This window comes from Lonchura striata, chromosome 1 (assembly GCF_046129695.1).
Source record: "Lonchura striata isolate bLonStr1 chromosome 1, bLonStr1.mat, whole genome shotgun sequence".
NCBI lineage: Eukaryota > Metazoa > Chordata > Aves > Passeriformes > Estrildidae > Lonchura > Lonchura striata.
Genome location: NC_134603.1, coordinates 113,627,111 through 113,648,149, shown reverse-complemented (window position 1 = coordinate 113,648,149; position 21,039 = coordinate 113,627,111). Strand labels below are relative to the sequence as shown.

General features: G+C 36.4%; 1 protein-coding gene across 1 annotated transcript; it reads left to right on the top strand.

Moving 5' to 3' along the window:
• The first annotated feature begins 960 nt into the window (after positions 1-960).
• On the top strand, positions 961-19,572 carry LOC110471066 (prostatic acid phosphatase-like). The gene is made up of 11 exons (XM_031504169.2): positions 961-1,147; positions 6,930-7,025; positions 8,970-9,056; positions 9,952-10,104; positions 12,496-12,594; positions 13,425-13,529; positions 14,518-14,650; positions 16,052-16,134; positions 17,819-17,925; positions 18,494-18,663; positions 19,454-19,572. Exons 1-11 carry the CDS (start codon positions 1,034-1,036, stop codon positions 19,570-19,572), a joined length of 1,266 nt encoding a protein of 421 aa, XP_031360029.2. The 5' UTR covers positions 961-1,033.
• Positions 19,573-21,039: the final 1,467 nt, after the last annotated feature.

Genomic DNA, 21,039 nt, shown 5'->3' with positions numbered 1-21,039 from the left:
GGTAAATGGTGAAGCACCTGTTGTAGAAAATGCTGCTGAAGAGAGCTCAGCAGAAAACCCTGAGACAAGTTTGGGTACAGTAGGAATGGAATGACAATCACAAAGGACCTAAAGTTTTAGCATTTAAAGAACTCTACTAATAGATCTCTGTGAACTAATTCATTACTCAAAGAGTGCTTATGAAATCAAGTCTACAGGTATTGTTCTTCATTATTTTATAGAGAGAAAGTCAGCAGAGACAAGCTGAGCAATCTCCTCAAAGCCACTAAGCTACTGTAAGAAAGAGTGTTTTTAATCAGTAATAATAAAAATGTGAGATCCAGGACTTGTTCACAAGAAATTCCTTAAAGACTTCAGGACAAAAAAGATCTCGACATGAGCAGTTCCAAAGGGGAAGTATAGGAATACTCTAAGGGAAAAGAAAAATAACACACACAAATTGAAGAGCAAATAACTGCCCAGCAAGGATCTTAAAGAAGATACTCGTCACAAAATTTATTTGGGTATTTTATCTGAGGGACTGACAATTTCAACCCACATGAAATGTTGTTTTAAATAATTTTTCTGATTTTACAATGATAATGTGGAAGAGGGGAAGAAAAAGGGAGGAGAAGGAAGCTGAAAAGTGGGCTAGTTGAGCAGCAGAGAAACAGTATTGCCTGGCTCGTGGTTCATTCTTGTGGGTATAGTTTGGAAAAATTCCAAGCAAAGAAAAGTCAAAATGCAACAGGTAGGTTGAAACATTAGCAATGCTTAGAAATTCCTTTGTATTTTAACTTCATCCTCACACTCCAAAAGAGAAAAATATTATAGGGAAAAAAAGGAACTGAATTATGATTTGATTAAAAAGAATGTAAACAGTAATTTGAAAACAAAGGGCGATGCAATTTGTTGCGTAGTCACACAACATTCCTCTTGGATTTGAAATACACCAGCGGCAGTTCCACCCCTTCTGAAGGTACAGCCTGACGTCTTGCAGTTCAGCCTGAGCAGCTGCTGGAGCTACAAAGTCTTTCTTTCCTCTTCTGTCAGGATGGGTGTGATACGGCTTCCCAGCTTGTCTAGGATCCTGTGTTTTACTTTTCACATGATTCTCATTCTGCTTCAACAGACTATTACAGCACGAGAACTGAAGTTTGTGGTTGTAGTAAGTATATTTGTCCTCTGTTTTGTTGTGGGGAATTCAGGGACAGAATTACATGTCTGTTGAATCAAACAATGTGTACAGTTTCTTTGCTTGTCTTCAAACCTAGAAATAAGTACTGCTGCCCTTTTGCTGACTGAATTTAAAGACCTCACCTAAAGAAAGATAAAAATGTCTCTAGTTATTACAATTTTCATCTCCTAAACTCCTAATTATTTCATCTCCTAATTTCATCTCCTAATCTCTTAATTGTTATTTCAAGATAACCTACTTTGTGGTAGATGCATAGTGCAAGGCAGTTAAGAGATGCAAAGTCCACAGTTACCTACTCTTCCTTAGTTTAGCTGACACTCCAATGCATAGTGTGAGAGCTGGTGATTGTGGACTACCTCTTCTATGCTTGGAAGATGAAGTTTATCATGTTACAGAACACACAAAATATTTTCCATTTCACAATAACTGAATTGTCACAGCAGTAGACTGAGAAACTAAATAGACAGGCATTTTTAAGTGGAGATTTGAGAGATGTTTTATTCAGTTAGGCTGAAAACAGACTGTAATGATTCTTTTGCTGGACCATTTCTTATTTTATAGTAGCTAAACAGTATTTCAATGCCACTTTCCCAAATACCTCTAGAAAAAGATATTAATTCAATGTAGCATTTTGGATTATGAAGGTTGAGCTATTGTCCTTTTCATTCTTTTTTTAATAAAAGGTATAATGATAAAGAATAGTTAGTCCAAAGGAATATTTTCTGTACAAAGTTGAGGGGATTAGAATGAACTCTTATAAACAGGCAATTGAAGATCTTCTTCTTCAGCCTTTGTCTCCAGGTATGAGGCAGAAGTACTGTGTCCAAAACATATTTTCTGACTCTAAAGTACTTCATGTATAGCTACATTGGGTGCATTGTGCATGCACAGCTTGGAGGAAGGCCAGAGTGCACAGGAAAAACCAGTTCCTACTCCTGCTGAGACACCACACATAGCAGGGACCTGACACTAATTCCAGTACCATTCTGTATACAGAAATATACTTACATGCTTTTTTCAATGGCAACAGGGACAACTGGATGAAAACAGGTAGACATCAAGCCTTGGAGCATTAACTCCTTAAAAGGAATGAGATTTTTATTGAATTGCTGTTATTGTGTTTTGACAAGCAATGATTTTGCAGAAAGTTACTGGAAATGTTTACCATTATGGAGAGAGAGGCTTCGTGTCCAAAAGTCATTTGCTTACCGTAACTGTGCAGCCACCTAACAAAAACAAAAATAAAACAAAACAAAAAAAAAAAAAAAAAAAAAAAAAAAAACCAACCAACCAAACAAAAAACCCCAAAACCCACTAGGGTAGCTTGTCACAACAAACATTAAATATATTAAATATTAGGCAAATTTCATTTAAGATGTCTTCCTTTTAATCCTGTTACTTTTGCTTAGGCTGACCAATTACATAAAATGTCACAATGGATTTAATCTTATTACAATATACATTTTTTTTCTCAAGGCCTGGTTTATATATCCTCTATTGAATTGTGCCTTCTGAACTGATTGAATTTTCACAGAAACAGAGTTGCTAGTATAAATGTATAGCATAGAAATAGACCCCAGAATATATCGCTGATATAATGGGATATAATGAGGGCATTGCTGCAGTCAAGGTAAATCTGAAAGGCACCTTTCTGACATACTTCAATAGCCATTGTCCAGCTATCCTGTAAGTTACTATGTTTTCACCTGAGAGTATTACTGCAGTGTGAAAAATGTCATAATGACTTTTTAAAACTTCCTTAGCGGAACTGCACAATATAAAATACATCTGCAGGGGTGAAGAAACACAGATAAATGTTTGCCTTTTCTCACTTCTAGAATTGTGCTGTGTCTGGGAAGGTGTCTCTCTCTCCTCACAACTTCCAACTTTGTGCTGATTCCCTGTGTTATGATTATTGGCCACAAGCCCTGTTCTCTGAAAAGCTCTAATTCAAGCCTATTTGTCAAAATGCTTTTTAAATTTCTTTGCTTACATGTAAACATTAGCTTTTACTATAATTCTTGTGCAATTAATTAAGATTAAAGGCAGAATTTAAATTTAAAAACACAAACTTTAACGAAAGAAGAAAATAGGAATTACGTAGGACAATCAGGCACTCAAGTAGAAATGAAGTACTTATTTATTGCCTCTGTTTAAAGAAATTCTGACCTGGACCTTCTGCCTCTACACACACACACATTTCACCTGTCATATATACAAAGAGGTGTGGTTTCTGAGGCATTGCGGATTCATCATGTTTTTCTTCTTCTAACTCAGGATAGGAAACATTGACTGGGCATGTTATCTCTGAGCATGATTTTTCTAATCAAGCCAAGCCATCAGAAACCTTGACTAAACATGCTGGGTATTTCTACATCTGATTTCCCTGAACTGGCAGCATGATGGTTTCACTTCACTTTTGTTTCTTCCTTCCTACTGCTGGCTTCAAAGTAAGAAATCTTTTTGTTTAAAGTGAAATCTGTCAATAAAAGTGTCTGCAAGAGACTCACTACTTCACTGTAATTCATGACATTTCTAAATGAAAATGATATATATGTGTGTGTATGCTACACATGCCATATTTTCAGTGCACCCTCTCCCCTGCACCAGTTTGTGTCCAATACGATTTTTCACCTGTCAACAATGGAAGCAAATGCTGGCCAAAGTCTCAGTCATGTGACAATTTTCATATGAAGTGATCGTGCTCACAAAGTTACCAAGAGTGGATGAATGAACCCAGACTCAATCTGAAATCAGATTCAAGCTGTATCAGAGTGGAAGGAAAGAGCAATGAACTTTGTAATTATTCACCTACTGCTTTTGAGAACTGAGGTGAAGCACTTCAAAAGGAGTGCCGAAATTAATACACCAAACAGATCTGCTTTGCTCGTCTTCTGTACATACCCCTTACCATCCCTTCCTTCTTGATTTCTGGTGTCTTTTTCACTTTTTATGATGCTTCCTTGCTCTTTTCTCATTCTGCCACGTTCTGTGTCTCTGAAAGGTCAGGAAGGCAATTTGTAGGCCAGAAGTAATAAATGCTGCAGCACACATTTTTAAAAATTAATTTGAAGAATCAACTCATTTTTAACAAAGTAGGAATTATGAGTGTTGAGGAACACATACTGATGAGTAAGGTCTGTAGGGATACACTTTCTTTTCCTATCAGATGTTCTAATGAAAAACATAGTTTGAAATTTTAGAAAAAATCTCCTAAGATGTAGCTGTGAGTGAACAAGTAAGTCTTTCAGGTTAAGGGGTTGGTCATTGCTTCATTTGCAGTTGAAGCAAGGTCATTTTCAGAAGTAGCAAGGAGGTTTGAGCACATACAAAAACAGTTGACTAAGAAGCTTTGTCCTTCAATTCCTAAAAGTGGGGTTCTGCTTTTTAAAATGTTTGTTTCCTTCTTGCTGCTTCCAGCTTTGTGTTCATATCATATTTATGTGACACTGTGCAATGAAGGTGCAGAAATATGAACAAGGAGCTTAATTATTATTTCCTATTTGGTGTGGACTTAAAGAAATTAGACTTCTTTTTAGAAGAGCACATCTTCACCCCTTCAATTTTTTAAAGTTACAAAGAAATAAAATATTTTTATTTGTATCTCCTGCTCATATATTCATTATATCTTTTGATGTTGATATTTTTGCACACTAACCTCTATTCAGATAAAATGCTACTCTGTTCTGGCTTACTGAAAGCTGTTAGGGGTTGACTGTTGAGACAGTGGCCATTGTGACATGCTCAGGGTTATGTTGCACATTGAACATAAAACATCACAAACCAGTATTTAAAATCTGACATGTTGTCAGTAATTTTTCTCTAATTAAAAGGGCATATTTATGACCAAGTGTTGATCTAGTGTTAAGTATTACCTAAAATATACGTAAAAATTAGTCATTTAAACATGCCAGTCAGTTTGAACAATTGTCAATTATCCAGAAAAATGCTTTTCTGTGAAGCTGGATAATTTAACAAGAGAGGATGGAGCTATGTTGTAATTGGGAATTTAGCCTTAATTCTTGACACAAGTACCAGCTTGTCCAGAAAAACTAATTAATCCTATCTGACACCTATGTACATCAGTATAGGGAAATGAGCATTAGTACAAAAGTCCTTCTCACTGGTTTTTCTTGCACTCAACTGAATCAGCCACTAGACAATCTAGCTCTTTACTTAGTCTCCTGTTCACTAGAGGTGCACGGAGAAATTGTTATAAAGAACCAACTGAGATTCCAAATTATAAGAAAAGAGATTAAAATAGGATTTAAAAAAATGCACAGATAATGAAAAGAAAACCCAAACAACAAATTTGATGATGAAGGTGAAAACCCTCCTTGATTTGCTGCAAAATATTCATTTTCAGTTGGCCACATAGTGAAATTCAACTAGCAAACCAAAAAACATAATAAGCAGTCTTCTACATGTTCTAATGGTAACTTATATTCTAGCAAGCTTTGTTGTCTATTGTAGAAAGTGAACAAAGGCAGAAATCCAATTATATTTGCCTTTAATGGACAGCATTTTCCATCTCTGAAGTACCTGCTCTAGCAGAGGTTTGTGTGCATTAGGCTGATGGAAAGGGTGTGTGTTGTAATTAAAACATTAAGTCACATCACTGGTGTTTACTTTGAAAAATATAAACGTGAAACACCTCCCAGTGGGAGTGGATAACTGGTGTGTACAACCCTCTCTGATGTCTGGACAAGAATGGTGTGGCTTAATGAGGCAAAGGAGAGTATTAATTATAAACAAGTTATGTACCACTGAGGTATTAGGGCATAAACGTCATTTTATTAACAAATATACCAGGATGCTGCATAGTCATTTTCTTGTGCTAAATCAGGAATGAAGTTGGTGATGGGAACACAGATAAGAAAAGGTAACTTTTCTGATAATTTGGGTCAGCATCCTGGAAGGTTGTCTGAAGCCCTGTGAATTTGTATTCCAGCATTTCCTTTCATGTGAAACTTCTGTGGGTTTAATTTTTCTAAGCTCACACAGCATATGTTTGGAGGGGATAATTCAGTTTTTCAGAACCATTTAGTCTAGGGCTGTAATTTCCTTTGACTGCTGGAATAAAAATACAAAAAGGTTTAATTTTCCTAATTAAAAATAATATGATTGAATGCATCACACTAATACTTACTATGCTGGAGTGTCCAGGATACGAAAGTAATCAAACTTCACTCTCACTGAATTTGATGTAAAAGTATTAATAAAGTAAGTATTAATTAAGCTAACAATGTAAAAGTTTATATTCTTCTATCTTTATATTTTAGGATGATTGAGAATCTGAGCATAAGATCCATATGTATATTGAATTACTTTAAAAGATACTGCTATGAAAAAACAGTTACCAAAAAATTTCAAGTGTCTATGACAAGGTAATTAAATCCTAATCTAAGCACATCAGTAACTGGTTTAATATCCAGAAACACCGGGTTTCCAAAATTCAGTCATATTTCCTGTCTAGATGCCTAGCTGTGAACACAATCCCAGCATTAACATCTTGGGTGATTAATTTAATGTCCGAGAAGTAAGAATCATCAGGTTTATGCCCACTTAATTTCTATATAATTATACATAATCTTGATTTTAAAGAATGTATTCAGATCCTACTTGACCAGGTTTCTGCAGACTCTCCAATACTCTCATTTGAAAAATGATGCTGGAAGTATAATGCATGCTTGACTTCTAGTTAGATAAAAAACAATTAACTAAAGGGGTTTTTATTGCTTACATTGTCCAGCTTTTCCGACACGGTGACCGAACACCAATTGTGAACTTTCCAACTGATCTACACAAAGAAAGCGAATGGCCCCAGGGATTTGGACAGCTCACCAAGGTATGTTAACTTTCTTAGAAGAACTTAAAAATGCTATTAAAAGAGGAAGTGGGAAGATATTTTGTGTGTGTCTCTCAAAGCATAAGCAAATCCCAGGTGCTGATAGTTGCTATTAGCAAATACCAATACCAGTAATTCATAAACATTTTTGCAATGTTATTTGTTTAGCTATTATTAAATTGAAATCTTGTTCATCATAGCTTTATAATTACCTTCCTAAAAGCAACAACTTCTTGATAATGTGTCTGCTTTCAAAGAAATGGCAAGTTTAAACACTGTACTGTTAACACTGATGAAGGTCTAATGACCATTAAGTACTGAGTCCTGTGACAGGGCAAAGACATGACACCTGCCCACCAAGTCAAGTGACGAGTCCATATCTCATCATTGGACTGACAACCACCAATTCACAAAACAAGAGAAGACTTGCAGGAGAAGGTTGCTTCTGGGGACAATGTGTCTTGTAACAATGCCACTTGCAGTTCACAGTTTCACTAGGATGCATGGAGCATACTTGTTGCTCGGGTATTTTAACATCAAGCCTAAGCTCTTTGACTGTATTTGATATATGAAGCTCTGGAGCAAAAGGAAGCCAGTGCATTTCCTAATAACATTTTGTTATGGTGCAGAAGTATGAAACGGAGATAGTTTAGTGTTTAATGTTTGAAGGGGGCTTGAAAGATCTGTAAAATTTACACACTGAAACAATGCATTACTATTTTATTACTATCTTATTACTAGCTTATGTACTAGGATGTTCCTGCTTTGGCATTGACTTTTTTGAGAGCTTTTTGCTATTTTGCTATCTTTTTAGCAACAGTAGTAGGAATGTATTTCTCTGACAGGTAGAAGCTAAAAAGCTCAGTTCAGGCTTTAGAAATAAATAACAGAAAAGATGGTGTGCAACGTAAGACAACTGCAGGCACATGAAGGCAAAGAGGGAAAAATGCTACTTAAGGCATGAAATATAGGCTACAAATTTATAAGGCTGAAGAAATAACAGCAATGACAATGATAAATACTAGGCTGTCAGTCATCCTCTCTCAGCTGTCACTAAATGACATATATTATAAAGGACAATGTTGATTGCTGTCTACAGATCTACAGCTCTGTGGAAATAATATTTGTACAGAATCAGGAGCATTGCCTTTCTGTAGCAGATGTTGCAATCTTAGCCATTTCAGAACATATACTTTCTTCATAGATATAAGTGAACACTTCTATTAAAAATTATAGATCACCTGCAACATACACAGTTGTTCTGGTTTTGGCTGAGAGCTGGTATGAGGCTGTTTCAGATTTGCACTGAAAATGGTGCTGATAATGCAGGGACGTTTTTGTTACTCCTGAGCAAGGCTAACAGATTCAAAGGCTTTTCTGCTTCTTGTACTAGCCTGAGTAGGGTAGTTTGTCTGAGGTTGCACAAGAAGTAGGGAGGGGACAGAGCTGGGACAGCAAGTCTCCACTGACCAAAGAGGCTTACTGTAACATATGATGCCATGCTCAGCATATAAAAATGGGTGGAGAAAGAGGAAGGGGCAGACATTCAGCTTGATGTTGTTTGTTTTCCCAAGAAATTTGGAGGGAGCCCTGCTTTCCTGGAGGCTTAACACCTTCCTGTTCATAGGAAGTGGTGAATAAATTCCTTGTTATGCTCTGGTGGAATGTGTGGCTTTTGCTTTCCATATCAAACTGTCTTCAAGCCCTGGAGTTTTCCCACTTTTACTTTTCTGATTTTCTCCCATTTCACCAGGCATGAGTGAGAGAACAGTTGTGTGGTGTTCAGTTGCCAGCTGGGTTTAAACCACAATAACAGTACATTATACAAACAGTTAATGATCACTTAAAAGTTGATTGCTGAAGAAAAAAATAAAAAAAGACACATTTACATTAAAAATCTTGAGTCACCTTAATCTAGTAGTCACCCATATGCTTGCCTTACAGACTGGAATGCAGCAGCTATTTGAACTTGGACAGTACATGAGGAAACGATATTCCATCTTCTTGAACAGCACATACAACCGGAAAGAGGTATTGAGCAGATCTATCAGCAGCAGGTTTCTCTGGCATAGCAGAAATATGGACTTATAAAAGCACATTTTCATACTCATTTCATTAATGGAGAAATTAGGCAATAGAAGAACATTTTTGAAAGTCAGACTTACGTCAAGGTAAAAAACCAGAATAAAGTCTAATTTTAAGCTCTTACATTTTGTTTGAGTCTTTCACAACCTAATTTTCCCAAACTGAACAGCTCCATGATGAATGAGTTGGGAATTTATACAGTGACCATTATTGTTTTGGTCTGTTGAAAGATAAATGCCTATCCTGTTATGTGATGGGCCATGCTTACATACTTCCTCTTGTAACAGAGAGGTCTAAGAACTGTTTGGCTGTGCTTATCATACAGTATAGATCCATTGTGGGGAAAATACCTCTACCATTTTGGTCTGTTTAGGAGGCATGCATTATGGGAAGGTATGGAAGACCTTTGCTATGCTTCCAAGAGAAGTTTATGTTTTTGAGTGCTTTAATATTCCTGAGGTATCACTGATAGAATCATCTAGATGGGAAAAGACCTTTATGAATTTCAAGTCCAAATGTTAACCTTTCCACCACCCCATGTCTACATGCAACAATGTCCCTCTGAATTTCAAAAGATAGAAAACATCCTTCTTTGAAATCATGCTTTCTTATTCTTTCAGTTCAGTCTGAGGGTTAGATTACAAATTAAAAGATGCCTTGGAAATTCCATTTGTGAAACTGAAGTAGGGCCCAGGAAAGCTGAGTTATGGTTTCACAGTTTTGTCTTTATGCAAAAATATAAAACTGAAACCAAAAAGTCAGTATTGATAAGTCAGGTAAAATTTCTCCAATATTTTAGAGTTTCCATTTTATCTTTAATTCTTTGCCATTCTATTTTCAGTTTTATATCCAAAGTACAGATTATGATCGCACCATTATGAGTGCCCAGTCATATCTTTCTGGACTCTTTCCACCAACTAGCAGCCAAATTTGGAACCCTGAGCTTCTCTGGCAACCCATTCCAGTCCACATTTTTCAAAAAACAGCAGAGCAGGTGAGTATTGGCTAGATGCATTCTATAATCTCACAGAAGCAAAAAAACATAAAAAAGAAAAATAGCTAAAAAGCATTTTTTAAGCTTTTTGAGTTCAGTATAATAGAAAATATCAAATGCAGCTACTGGCTGACAAGTATATCATAAGTCAACTGTAATAGCTACATGAAAATCTTCCTTCCATAGCTGCAGAATACATGAACACTACAAGGTTATTTCCTCTGACCAGAACACTTTTGGACAGTATTCCAGGGAAGTTGCCCTAAATCTTTACAGGAAACAAGTGCTTTTCTAAACACCACTCAATTAGGCAAATCACCCCTCAACTCTTTGGCAAGTTTTTTCCATAGTTTATGCAAGGAATTGAATTTCTACCAGCCACTGTAATGACCTCAAAATTATTACCTTCCTATTCTGGTAGCAGTTAGGCATTCTAATTACAGACAGGAGCTCTTTTACACTCAGTGCTATAGAAACATTTAATGAAACTCTAGCACTTCTCTTGCAGAATAGACCTACCTGCATAATAGGACCTGTAGAAGTTTTACTTCATGTAGCTCTCTGTGGCTGACTCAGGTTTAGATTTTCATTTCACTTACTCTTGTGACAAGGACTGTGTAAGGAACAGTGTGGCCAACAAGGATAAAAAGCTTGTGAGTGTAATAACAGAAAGCCTTATTTACTTCTGACTTTGAGGACAGACTTCAAGAAAATTTGTACAAACCCCCTATTACATAACTGCCTGTCACCAACATCAGAGGATGGGTTCACTCATCGGGGGCTGCCACACCTCTCTCTCTTTGATGTTGCTCCATTCTTGGAGACCATGCTTGAAAACAGGTACAGAGAGAAGGGGTTCCCACAAACTGGATTATGCAAGTGTGATTCAGCCAGAAACTTAACCCTGTTCCTAAACAGAAAAGAACAGTCATTGTTATTTAAATACGAGACACCAGAGGAAGTCCTTTCACCAGAAGACAAGAAAAACATCAAAGTGGTAAGAGTTTTGGCCACATAATACCTCAAAGCCCTTAGGAGAACCACAATGCAATGAAATTACCTGTTTGAGGAAGGCAAGCTCATTTGTAAGAGTCTCTAGTGCCTCATCACTTCTGTGGCTGCTTCAGGAGTGCGTATTAATGTTTCTCTCGAACACACCTCTGCAGCAACAAAAAATGCCTTTTATAATGCAAACCAACTGGAAAAAAAAACTGTTCCTTTGTTAAACCAAGCAGATGTTTGAAGGCATTTTCAAGCCCCAAGCAACACAAAGTGGGAAACTGAAGCCAGGTACAGTGCTGTAAAAAAAACATAATCACAGTTTATTTTTAAGCCACTGAGTCTATCAGACTTGACAGGCAACAGTACTGAGTACTGCTTAATGAAGCCAAAGGGAGTGGCTTTATTAATAATACCTAGAGAGACATAATTAAGACATAGAGCAAGAGAAACATTTGTTATTGTGTAATTAAACAACATTCCCCAGTTTCATATTGCAACTCTGAGCTTTCTTCTTCCAGTGTGCTGCTATTACAGAAAAATTGCACCCTTGGAAACCTAACCAAGTGAAAGTGGGCTAGGGTTAGTTGGTGGTTGCTGCCAATGTCCCACTAGAAACATACTGGAAATGCAATCTGTTAATGTTATAGGATAATATTCGTAGTGAGTCAAAAATGCTCTAGTGATGTCACATAAAGTGCTGAACCAGCACAAGGTTTTTTCTTCACCATGGCTTTTCACTGACATTTTATGCTATATCAGGGATCATTTGTCATTCTGCAATTGATATAAACCATATTTGCCAGAGCTCAGGGTTTGAAGGATTTTTACGTGTTGCTCTGATCAAATATGTACTATCATGTGACCTCATAATGCACACACTTGGAGTAATTAATAGTGAACCATTTACCTAAAGAAGAGCAGAGCCCTTAGGCCCATAGTTTTTTGATATTTCAGGAGAACAAGTTGTCACTCTTGTTTCAAGTTCTGTCTATTAAGCACTACTTAAGGTGGAGTTAAGTTACATCTGGGGAAATGCAGAAAATGAGAGGGAAATTGTAGCTTTTTAAAATTTCTGATCATGGACCCTGACCCATTGCTCAGAGCAATCCCTTGACAGACATGTGCCATTTCTTTTTGCCAAAATCAGTTAAATTGAGGGAAATCAATCTATCACAAAAACAAGCATCCATTGAAAAGTCAAGTTATCACAGTCTATCACCTATTTTAACTGAATTCATGAGTAAGGTACCCAAAGAAAAAATTATTGAGTAGGTCTAGCACAACCATGAATCTGCCTAAAAAATATTACACTGTTAATTCAGCAAAAGAAAAAGCAGAGGGGTGTTGATAATTTTAGAACTATTCTAACTTTTTCTTTTCATGTTTCAGAGGCTGAACTTTCCTCTGCCCAACTGTCCTCGTTTTGATGAGCTTCAGCATGAAACACAAACATCAAAAGAATTTCAAAGTAGAATACAACCATATATGGTAAGAGAAAAAACCCAAACAAACAAAAATCCAAACAAACCCAAGATGTGAGAAAAAGGAAGGTAACTAAGTTGTAGAAGTTTTAGAATTGCATTTTTTCCTTTTGTTAAAATGGAAAAACAAATTGAAAAAAATTAAATCCCTGTTTAGGTTATGTCACTATTGGGTCAGAGATGACACAGAGTCAGATCAGAAGGCAAAGTAGCAAAAGCCCCAACTTTACTGAAACTGTTCCTTTTATACACTAGTCTGATATAGATGGACCTGATTGGTCATTTAATCAACACATTTCACATAATTGGCTAATTAACAAGACACCCATTTGTAAACAACCTTATGAGCAAAACAGCTTATTAGAAAACACCAGGTGGAGATTGTTTAGAATTCTTTCTCTCCAGCTCCCTAAAGTTTCCCAGACTGATTTATGGGAAAGCTTATCTTGCTTCCTCTCTCTCTGACCAGACTATTGCATCCACAAGGCAATATTGTGGATGCAATAGATATTGGAGGCAGATATTAGAGAAAGATTCTTCACCTAGAGGGTGATCAGCCATTGAACAGGCTCCCCAGGGAAGTGGTCACAGCACCAGCCTGACAGAGTTCAGGAAACATTTGGACAATGATCTCAGGCACAAGGTACGATTTTTAGGAATATGATGTGCAGGGATAGGAGTTGGACTCAATGATCCTTACGGGTCCCTTCAAACTCAGTTTATTATGTGACACTGTGAAAATTCTGTGGAAAAGGCTGGATGTTAGTGAATCTATCTGTATCTATGCTCCATATGTATTGAGCATTTGTGGTATACTCTTCATTTTTTCCCCCACAGGATTTTTTACAAACAATGGCAGTTAACACAGGGCTTGAACTAAATCACCTTAAAATACTGGATAATTTCCAGCTCTGGAATACATATGATACTCTACATTGTGAGGTAATAATAAATCAATAGATGCTGGGGAGGAATATAATTCCAGCTTTGGGTTTTAATTAAACCATGGCAATGTGTTTTCACAGGAATGAGTTGTATTGTCTCCTACATTTTTTTCTTTTTTTTTTTTTTTAATTTGGATCTAAGTTACATTTTAGTGCTTTGGTAAAAGATAACTGAAAAACAGTCTATAAGCTTGGGAGACTGTCACTTCCATTTTGCGTTTGAAGAAATGTTACCATTCCCACTATTCCCTTTTTCCCCTTCCCAATATGGTATTCCCAATAGAATTATTCATCATGATGGCTATAATAGATTTTTGATTTTTAACAGAAAATGAAATTACTAGCTTTAAACTATTAACAGGTAAACATCAAAATACTTAAGATTTTGAACACGAGAGATCACGAAAGATCTATCAGTTAAAAAATTTTGAGACAGAGCTAACAGTTAAAAAAAAGCCCAAACTGACTCCAAGTATGGGATAACTTGGCCCCAGTCAGACTACCAGCAATGAATGAAGGATTTTGAACATCTCCTCTACAAACTGAGGTAATGATAAGACATTGTCACTCTTACATGACTGGAGAATGACACTTGTCTCTAACTTCCCAGTGGAAGAACTGGTATGTGGACAACTGTATAGAAGGCAGAAAAAAATAGATATTTATAACCTGAAGACACCCAGAGAAATGAAGAGAAGAAGACATATGTCTGCAATACTTCCCACCAAAAACATGTACAGCAAGAACATATTATACCTACAAGGAATCTCCTTCATTCAGGTGCTTCTGCTCTGCCCATTCACTCACTTCAGGCCAATCCCCATTCCCACAAAATGTATTTCAGGGCCTGCTCTGGAGTAAAACCATACTGTGCAGAGAATTGCAGGACAGCCTCAGAAAGTCTAAACTAAGTAGTGTGAGGATAGTTAATAGGATGATGGAAACCAGTGAATTATAAACATTCTTTTGTTTTCCTTTATCACTAGGGTATTCACAATTACACTCTCCCTGTATGGGCCACTGCAGATGTAATCAACAAGATGGAAAAACTGGCAGAATTGTCCTTACTTTCATTATTTGGGGTTTATAAAACAGAAGAGAAATCACGACTACAAGGAGGTAAATCAAAAAATGCATAGCACTAGGAAAGCAGGAGATACGTCAACATCCTGTCACTTTTCTGATGCAAAATTATTCAAATAAACCTTTGATTTGAGCTATTGACATTGGATGCCATATTAAGTATTCAAATATGTTCTGAACATTGGCACTTGCATGGATAAAATACTGCAACAAGGTGTAAAAATCAATATCTTCAGGTTTTCCAGATTTTTTAAGGGATTAGGACTTTTTAGATATATTATAGAAAATGAAGGGAATAAATCAGGCCTTCATGGTTATGATCATACTTATCTTGTAGTAGGATAGATTAAGTTGTTTCTCCAACATTTCTTCTAATTGTTTACTGTTGTTTTTTTTTCCCTTTGATGTACTGGTTATACATTGTGTCAAAATACTGGCAACACATTTGTAGCTCTGTTAGTGATATAAAGCTGCTCCAAAATAGTCTGATCAGAACAGAATCTGAGAGATTCCAGTTATGTCTATAATGCAAGAACTACAAGAACTGGGAACTACTGTTTAGCTCCAAAACTGTGCACACATAGACTGTGCTGCACATTCTGACACTACTTAGGATACAAACCTGGAATTTATCATATGATCCCCAGGTATCCATGAGCAGGAAATCCAAACAATTGAGGTTGATTATTTGCAGGCTGGAGCATTTGAGGCTAGGCTTTCTAATGCACCTACTGTGCAGCCTAGATCTAGGTAAAGAATTATTAGCAGATCCATCATCTAGGCATACACATCACTGGATCAAATATATAGTAATTACAGGCTCCAATCTCCAGAAAATCCTATTAGCTGGCAGATGCCATATCGCATGGTCAGGACTATTTAATATTCACTGGCATACCAGTTACATCCTCTTTCCTAAGAATGATAGAAACTGTGCTTCAGAGAAATTCTGGTGCCCTTACCCATTAGCTTTAGAACACCTTTGGGCTGAAGAAGAAGTACAAAAGAGCTTTGGAAAAAACAAAGAATCAATAATGTGTAACATGTTGGAAGTAAATAGTTAAAATATTTTTTCTTTGGCTTGTAGAGAGGAAGAGACCAGCACAGTTGTTATTATTCCAACACTACAAAAAAACCCCAAAAATTAATGGACAGATCTCAGCATAACAGAACTGGAAGTGTCATTACCACCAGTTCTCAGGATGGTTCTAGACGATTTCCTGTGAATCCTGCCTCTTCACTGGACCTGGATGATGAATCATATATTTCTCCTCTGTAATACCTTCTTTGTAGTTACAAAATTGTAGTAAACTAAAAAATTAGTATGAGGCCTGAGTAGATGTCTTATATTTGATACTCACAATATTTTGTCTTTTTTTGTTTCTATTCAAATATTACACCTTCATTTTCCAATTCCTTTTTTCCTATATTTTTAAGGTGTCCTTGTGAATATTATTTTAAACAGTATTAAACAAGCTGCAAATTCTTCAAAACCAACAAAAATGGAGGTCTACTCTGCAGTGAGTATTTTCATCTTTCATAAATCTTGCTTTGATTTTACCAGTAAAGTAAGTTAAATGAAAGAATAATATACTACAGTTTAATTAAGCTAACAAACTAAACACCAATGAGTACAAGAACAAAGTACAGGCATGGATCTCACCTCAGTTTTAGTTAAACTATATTTGGCAAAGAAAATTATATATTTTATCATTCATTATTCCTACAACATAATGGTGCAGTTTCTATTAGTTGCATTTTCCTGAAGTGTTCCAAAATTACATAGCAGAACTTCCGCTGTGCCTCCAAACCTCACTGTGGGTTCTTTTTTATTACAACTATTATTATTTTATTTATTTTAGAAGGTGAAGAGGCCACTTTCATCAGGCCAAGGTCTGCTTAGCTCATTCATTATTCTGTCTCTAACAAGGGCAAAAGGCAGGGATGAATATGAGAATAAAGCCAGCAGAGAGTGATAAAACCTTCCAGCAATCTGTGTCTTAGGAACATCCTGGAATAGACTTTGTCCCTGTGTTTAGTATCTCTTGACAGACTGTCTTCTATCAACTTGCCTAATTACTTTTTTGCCTAATTACATTTATTCTTTTGGAATCTGCAACATCCTGTGAAAATGATTGGTGTGTTAAAGAAAAAAAGTATTCCCTCTTTTAGTCACATTTTCTGGGTCTAATGAATTTACTATTTTCACTATTTTCTCTCACTTCTTTTCCATATTTCCTTTTCCAAGACAGAGTCCTACCCTATTTAATCTTTTCTCCTATAGAAACTACTTAATATTTCAAATCTTTGTCACTGTCCTTCCTACATGATATCTTTCCTTCTAGTACTATCATGTTCTTTTTGAAGAGGAAAGAGCAGTACATCCAGATTTTTCACTTCTACTTTAATACTGTGAGTTCAAGTATACTGTTATTTTTGAAACTGATCAGCCTAGAAAATTCCAGAACCTGAATAATAATTAAGCCATAGCTGCTAGACTATAATATAAATAGGCTTAGCAGATATATATACCTAAAGATGCTTGCAAAATTTATGCTCCAAAGTGTTTGGACTTCTGCCTTCAGATTCTCTTGCTATGATCCCTGCAAAAACAGGGATAATGGGTAGACAGAGATCCTATATGTGGGTGGGTAATAGATCCCATAAAAATAGAAGCCAAACTGGGATTTTGTTGTATGAGTCCAAGTAGAAGGAACAATAGAAAAAATTCTGAAGTGGAAGAAAGGAGAATAGTCTTTGCACACAACTATTTGTTTGGTATATTACCTGAAAAAACATACTTGTACCTTCACTTGAAATGCCCTAGATGATACTACTGTACACTGCCTTAATCTGACCTTGGAGCAAAAGACACTGCCAAAGGAAGAAAACGAGAAAATGGACTGGAAAATTAGATTTATTACTCAAACCATTTCTTGCTTTTCCTCAGTATCTGTCTCCAAAATCCTGCCAGATGGTGTAAGACACATACTGCAGTAACTCTTTGGAAATGCCTCCTGCTGTCTGTAGTAATCAGTTAACATGTTTTTCCAATGGTGAATATACTGAACACATTTTTATGGTCACAGATTTTTTGTTTATCTCGATTTCCACTCCCTCTCTACTCTTGTCTCGTAACTCTGGATGAATGGTAGTTGAATTAATTGACTGTAAAGGATGGATTTTTTTTTTTTTCTCTAATAGCACGACACCACAGTTGGGGCCCTCCAGATTGCTCTCAATATTTTCAATGGAAAACTGCCACCATATGCTGCTTGCCAGTTTTTTGAACTCTACCAAGAAAGCAATGGGCAAGTATTGTCTTACTGATGCAAGAAAGAGTGTTTAGACTTTGCTATTCTCTTCCCCAAAACCATTTTCTCTCAAATATTGTGAGATGATACAATTTTGATTTAAATAGATACTTCACTAATAGCCTATAGACACAAAGTCATATTAAAACTAGGGAAAATTACATTTTCTGTATGTGCATGTATGCTTTGAAAGACAGGAAAAAGAGGTAAAACAAGCCTTATGAGAGGGAAGAAAATGGTAAAATAAATTTTTCTGATTCTTCAGATGATAGCACAAACATTTCCAAGACATAACTCCCACATTAAGCCAGTTGGCTTAGAAAAGCCCAGTGCTGGTTTCATTCAAGGAGCCTGCAAGAAGACTTTTTCAGCTGTTGATCTGTGCAGTTAAATAACCAGCTTTGGCAAAGTGGGCTTTGCAGATGTCTTTCACAAAGCCTCCACTCTTGGAGAACAGGTTCTAGAGTAGAATGTTAGAGCCTATTTCCAACGTGCTGTGTCAAAGTAGGAAACCTTCTATTTAAGAAACCTTCTATTTAAAAAACTTTTCAATATTGTTCATCAGGCAATATAGCATCGAAATGCATTATCGGAACGACACTTCCAAGGATCCTTATCTCCTCACTTTGCCAGGGTGCACCTCTTCTTGTCCACTTAAGAAGTTTGCTGAACTAGTTTCTCCTGTGATTACAGAAAACTGGTCAAAAGAATGTGGGAAGAAAGACAAAATGAAAGGTAGTGTAACAGTTCTGTATTTTCCACTAAGACATGGAGGCAGATATTTTATCAGTGGCTTCAAACTTTGTACCTTTCACACAATCTATAGATTTCCCTTTAAGACTGGGCCAGATATACTATGGACAGGGAATGTCAGTAGAAGTTAAATTAGCATATTCACAAAAGGTGCTGCCTAAAGGCCATGGTCAAAACTAGATCTCCACTTGTTGAAGATGTCTAAGAGTAGTGTGGATGTGGGTGTTATACAAGGGTCCTGTTCATGTTGGATACATCAGACTTTCTGCAAATGCAAAGCAAAAATGGCCTGCAAATGCATGGAAAGATTTGTGCATCTGTATTTCTGCAGTTGTACTGAGTGCAGCTGATCCATGATCTACTAACAGCTGAGAGCTGATAACCTCTTCCTGCCTGAATATTATTTCTGGGAGGGAGGAGAAAAGCAAGGCAATATATGTTACTTTTCAATAGTCCCATTATTTCCCCTATCCTGCATATATTCATCATTTTGCTGATCCCTGATGAAACTATTTTTCTTTTTTCATTAACTACACATAGGCCCTCCTGCCCTATGGAAACATTGGAGTAAGATTTACCTATACACAGAAAGCAATCTATAAATTTCTAGGATTGAAGTATATGTTCTTATCTTGCATGTCAGTAAGTGTAATCTTGCCAGAAATATTTCCATTGTATGTATATATAATTAGACTGTTAGCTTTGCATAGAAAATGGCATACATATATGTCTTTCATTAACTCCCTTTTAATTTACTTTTTGTTCTTCACAGATATTTTTATTGGATTTAATGTTGCTGTTGGCTTGTTGTCCATTTTTAACCTTGTACTGCTCTACCTCCTTTATCATTATGGACGCTGCAGGAGCAGAAACAACTACCAAGACATTTAAAGCAGAGGTAAAGAAGTAAAAGTGAGAGCAGCTAGACATCAAGGAATACTTGAAGTGGTTGATATCCATCAGTTTGCTCTGGTTAAAATAATCTCCAAAGCATATTCAATAAACCTGAACAGCTGAGGTTATCTGTGGCCCAGCTCCTAAAATTCTACGCATCTGCAGCGAGAAATACTGTAGAAATACACTATTTTAGGAATTACTGGATGGATGGAATTATTCCAATTTATATCTTTATTCTACTACTACTACTATTAATCATTTTTACATTAACCAGTGGGGTGAAGGAATGCCTATGTTTTTTTTTCACACTGCCAATTACCATTTAGCCCTCTGCTGCTCAACAGGTCTTGCTTCAAAACTGCATTCTGTAACATTTACCTTACTTCCTATAAATGGCTATTTTGTTGATGCACGGGAAAACAGTTTTAGTGAGCAGAAGTTGCAATTAATGTATGAAAAAGACTCATACCAACATTTGGACATATTGTTCCTGCACGTATTAATGCAAATTTATGCATGAGTTTTGACCTTGGCTTTCAGCTAATAAAAGTCTTTAGCCTGCTCTTTACATCTTTTCTTTTACATCTCTATAGCTCTAACTGAAATTAGTAGAACTGGGATGATCTCTGTCACATATCCAGACATCAAGCAAGAAGTTTAGTGCAACAGGATCTTGGTCAATGTCTGTAACTTCAATAATATGAATTAGTAAATATATCAAAATTTATTTTCTGTTGCTACATTGTTTTCCTATTTTTCTGAGCTCCCAGTCATGAATGATCCTTTGTTCTGTGTTTCTTTGAGCCACTCTTAGAATAAGTCCTCAAGCTATCACTCTCCTCATTATCTTTTATTTTAAATCACAATAACTCCTTTAACTCCTTGCTCTGTTCACAATCCTCTATGTTAGCAAGATCTACAGTAAATGTAAAAAAACAATGATTCTGCTTTTTGTATGCTGATCTCTTCTGTGCAACATATTTTGTTTATATTGTGAGCTTCTAATGTCAGCAAATGTGTTTCTGTAACTGCTCTTGAATGTCACAAATTATATGCATAATAAGCACTAATATTGCTGTATAAAATGCTACTTATTGTCATATGTTTCAAGACTGAATCAAGACTTTCATCCTGTAGTCCTGCAGAGGATACTGTGAATTACAATACCTTGGAGAAGTCTCTTGAAAAATCAAGACAACCATACAAACAGCTGGCAGCAGCAGGGTCAGCCCATAATGTGCTGAAGCTAATGTGTCCTGCTGAGATTCAGAAAGAGAGAAAGCTGAGGGATGGAGCTGCTTAACTCAGACATAGCATCACAGCAATGTGAATACATTGCTTCTGAACTGACTTTCACTCACATTCTGTAGGTTGCAACGTGTAGCCCAGAAGCTTCAGTAAGCTATCACTGAGAGAGTGATCTAGAGATCAGCCCTCAATATTGCAGCTGAAAAGTGATAT